This window comes from Melospiza melodia, unplaced genomic scaffold, assembly GCF_035770615.1.
Source record: "Melospiza melodia melodia isolate bMelMel2 unplaced genomic scaffold, bMelMel2.pri scaffold_32, whole genome shotgun sequence".
Classification (NCBI taxonomy): Eukaryota; Metazoa; Chordata; class Aves; order Passeriformes; family Passerellidae; genus Melospiza; species Melospiza melodia.
The window spans coordinates 2,490,009-2,492,295 of record NW_026948638.1 but is presented as its reverse complement, the minus strand read 5'-3'; the positions used below and the strand labels follow the sequence as shown (position 1 = coordinate 2,492,295).

The window sequence follows — 2,287 nt, the reverse complement described above, 5'->3', positions numbered from 1 at the left end:
AGGGCCCTATGTAACCAAGGGGTTTCACCATTTTGACACTAGAACGCCAAGGAGACCATTGGGAGACTCCGGGGCCCAGTGGAACCAAGGGGCCATTCTGACACTGCGGGGCCTCATGGAACTAAGGGGACATTGTGACCGTGCAGGATCCTGTGTCACCAAGAGGCCACTGTGACACGAGGGGGCCTCAGGGGATCTGGAAGAACGTTGTGACACTGTGTGGCCTCGTGGAAACAAGGAGTCCATTGTGGCACTAGGGGGACTTGTGGAACTACAGAGACCATGGTGCAGTGTGGGACCTCATGTACCCATGGGGCCATTGTGACACTCTGAGACCTCATGGAACCAAGGGGCCACTGTGAAACTGCAGCACAAACAAGAACATGTGAAGCCCCATGGAACCAAGGAGTCCTTTGTCACATTTTGGGGCCCCACGGAACCAAGGAGACCATTGTTGCTCTGCATGGTCTCATGGACCCAAGGAGAACAGTGTGACAGTGCAGGGCCTTGTGTAACCAAGAGGCCATTGTGACACTGAGGGGCCCCCTGGAACCTAGGACATCTTTGCAGATGACACCAAGCTGGATGTGAGTGTTGATCTGTGGGAGCATAGAAGGGCTTTGCAGAGAGACCTGGATAGGCTGGATTGAGGGGCTGAATCCAGCAATTTCAGGTTAAAAATAACCAAGTACCAGGCCCTGCAATTTGGCCCCAGTGCTATAGGCTGGGGATGGAGTGGCTGAACAGCAGCCAGGCAGAAAGGGACCTGCAGGGACTGATGGACAGCAGGCTGGACATGAACCATCAGTGTGACCAGGTGGCCAAGAAGGCAAATGGCTCCTGGCCTGGCTCAGGAATGGTGTGGCCAGCAGGAGCAGGGCTGATGTGCCAGCACTGATCTGCCCCCAGCTCTGCACACAGACATTGCTGCTGCAGCTCCAGAGAAAGCAACAAAGGGCATCTCTGCAGAAAACTTTGCTGGGACATCCTTTACTTCCTTTAAATACACCAAGAGTGCAGTCCCCCATTGACACAGGGAACGTGGCGAGAAACAAAATGAGAAATGGCACAAGCAATGATGTTTCTTTGTGGACAGAATGGAAAAACTAAAACAAAGGAAAGAAATCTCCAAAATTAAACCAACAAGAAGTATCAAAAACTAGTTTTATTACAAGTGATTTGCAGAAATTGACCAGCAGTTTAATGTTCCTGAAAGCATCCAGTCATCAGTCTCCTCACAGCAGCCTTGAGCTCCTGGTTCCTCAGGCTGTAGATGAGGGGGTTCAGGGCTGGAGGCACCACTGAGTACAGAACTGACACAGCCAGATCCAGAGATGGGGAGGAGAGGGAGGGAGGCTTCAGGTGAGCAAATATGGCACTGCTGATGAACAGGGAGACCACAGCCAGGTGAGGGAGGCAGGTGGAAAAGGCTTTGTGCCGTCCCTGCTCAGAGGGGATCCTCAGCACAACCCTGAAGATCTGCACATAGGAGAAAACAATGAAAACAAAACAACCAAATAGCAAGCAGGCACTAACAGCAATGAGCCCCAGTTCCCTGAGTGAGGAATTTGAGCAGGAGAGCTTGAGGATCTGTGGGATTTCACAGAAGAACTGGCCCAGGACATTGCCATGGCACAGGGGCAAGGAAAATGTATTGGCTGTGTGCAGCAGCGAATAGAGAAAGGCACTGGCCCAGGCAGCTGCTGCCATGTGGGCACAAGCTCTGCTGCCCAGGAGGGTCCCGTAGTGCAGGGGTTTGCAGATGGACACGTAGCGGTCGTAGCACATGATGGTCAGAAGAAAAAACTCTGCCCCAATAAAGAAGAGAAAGAAAAAGAGCTGTGCAGCACATCCTTTGTAGGAGATGTCCCTGGTGTCCCAAAGGGAATTGTGCATGGCTTTGGGGACAGTGGTGCAGATGGAGCCCAGGTCGCTGAGGGCCAGGTTGAGCAGGAAGAAGAACATGGGCGTGTGCAGGGGGTGGCCGCAGGCTACGGCGCTGATGATGAGGCCGTTCCCCAGGAGGGCAGCCAGGGAGATGCCCAGCAAGAGGCAGAAGTGCAGGAGCTGCAGCTGCCGCGTGTTTGCCAATGCCAGCAGGAGGAAGTGGCTGATGGAGCTGCTGTTGGACATTTGAGCTGTCTTGGCATGGGGATCTGCAAGAAAAGTAATCATGGAATAGTTGGATTTGGAGAGGACTTTAAATATCCCAGCACATCTTGGGGGCAGTTTCCCCCCACTGCCGGCCCAGGGCTCTGCTGCCTGGAGCAGTCCCTGCCAGCAGCTG

The 2,287-nt window shown here is 53.5% G+C and overlaps 1 protein-coding gene across 1 annotated transcript; it reads right to left on the bottom strand.

The window, feature by feature from the left end:
- Positions 1 to 253: 253 nt before the first annotated feature.
- On the bottom strand, positions 254 to 1,848 carry LOC134434093 (olfactory receptor 14J1-like; the record flags this gene model as incomplete). The annotated part of the gene is made up of 2 exons (XM_063182789.1): positions 254 to 271; positions 1,246 to 1,848. Coding segments are annotated over 2 exons (621 nt in total), but the record flags the coding sequence as incomplete, so codon positions are not given.
- Positions 1,849 to 2,287: the final 439 nt, after the last annotated feature.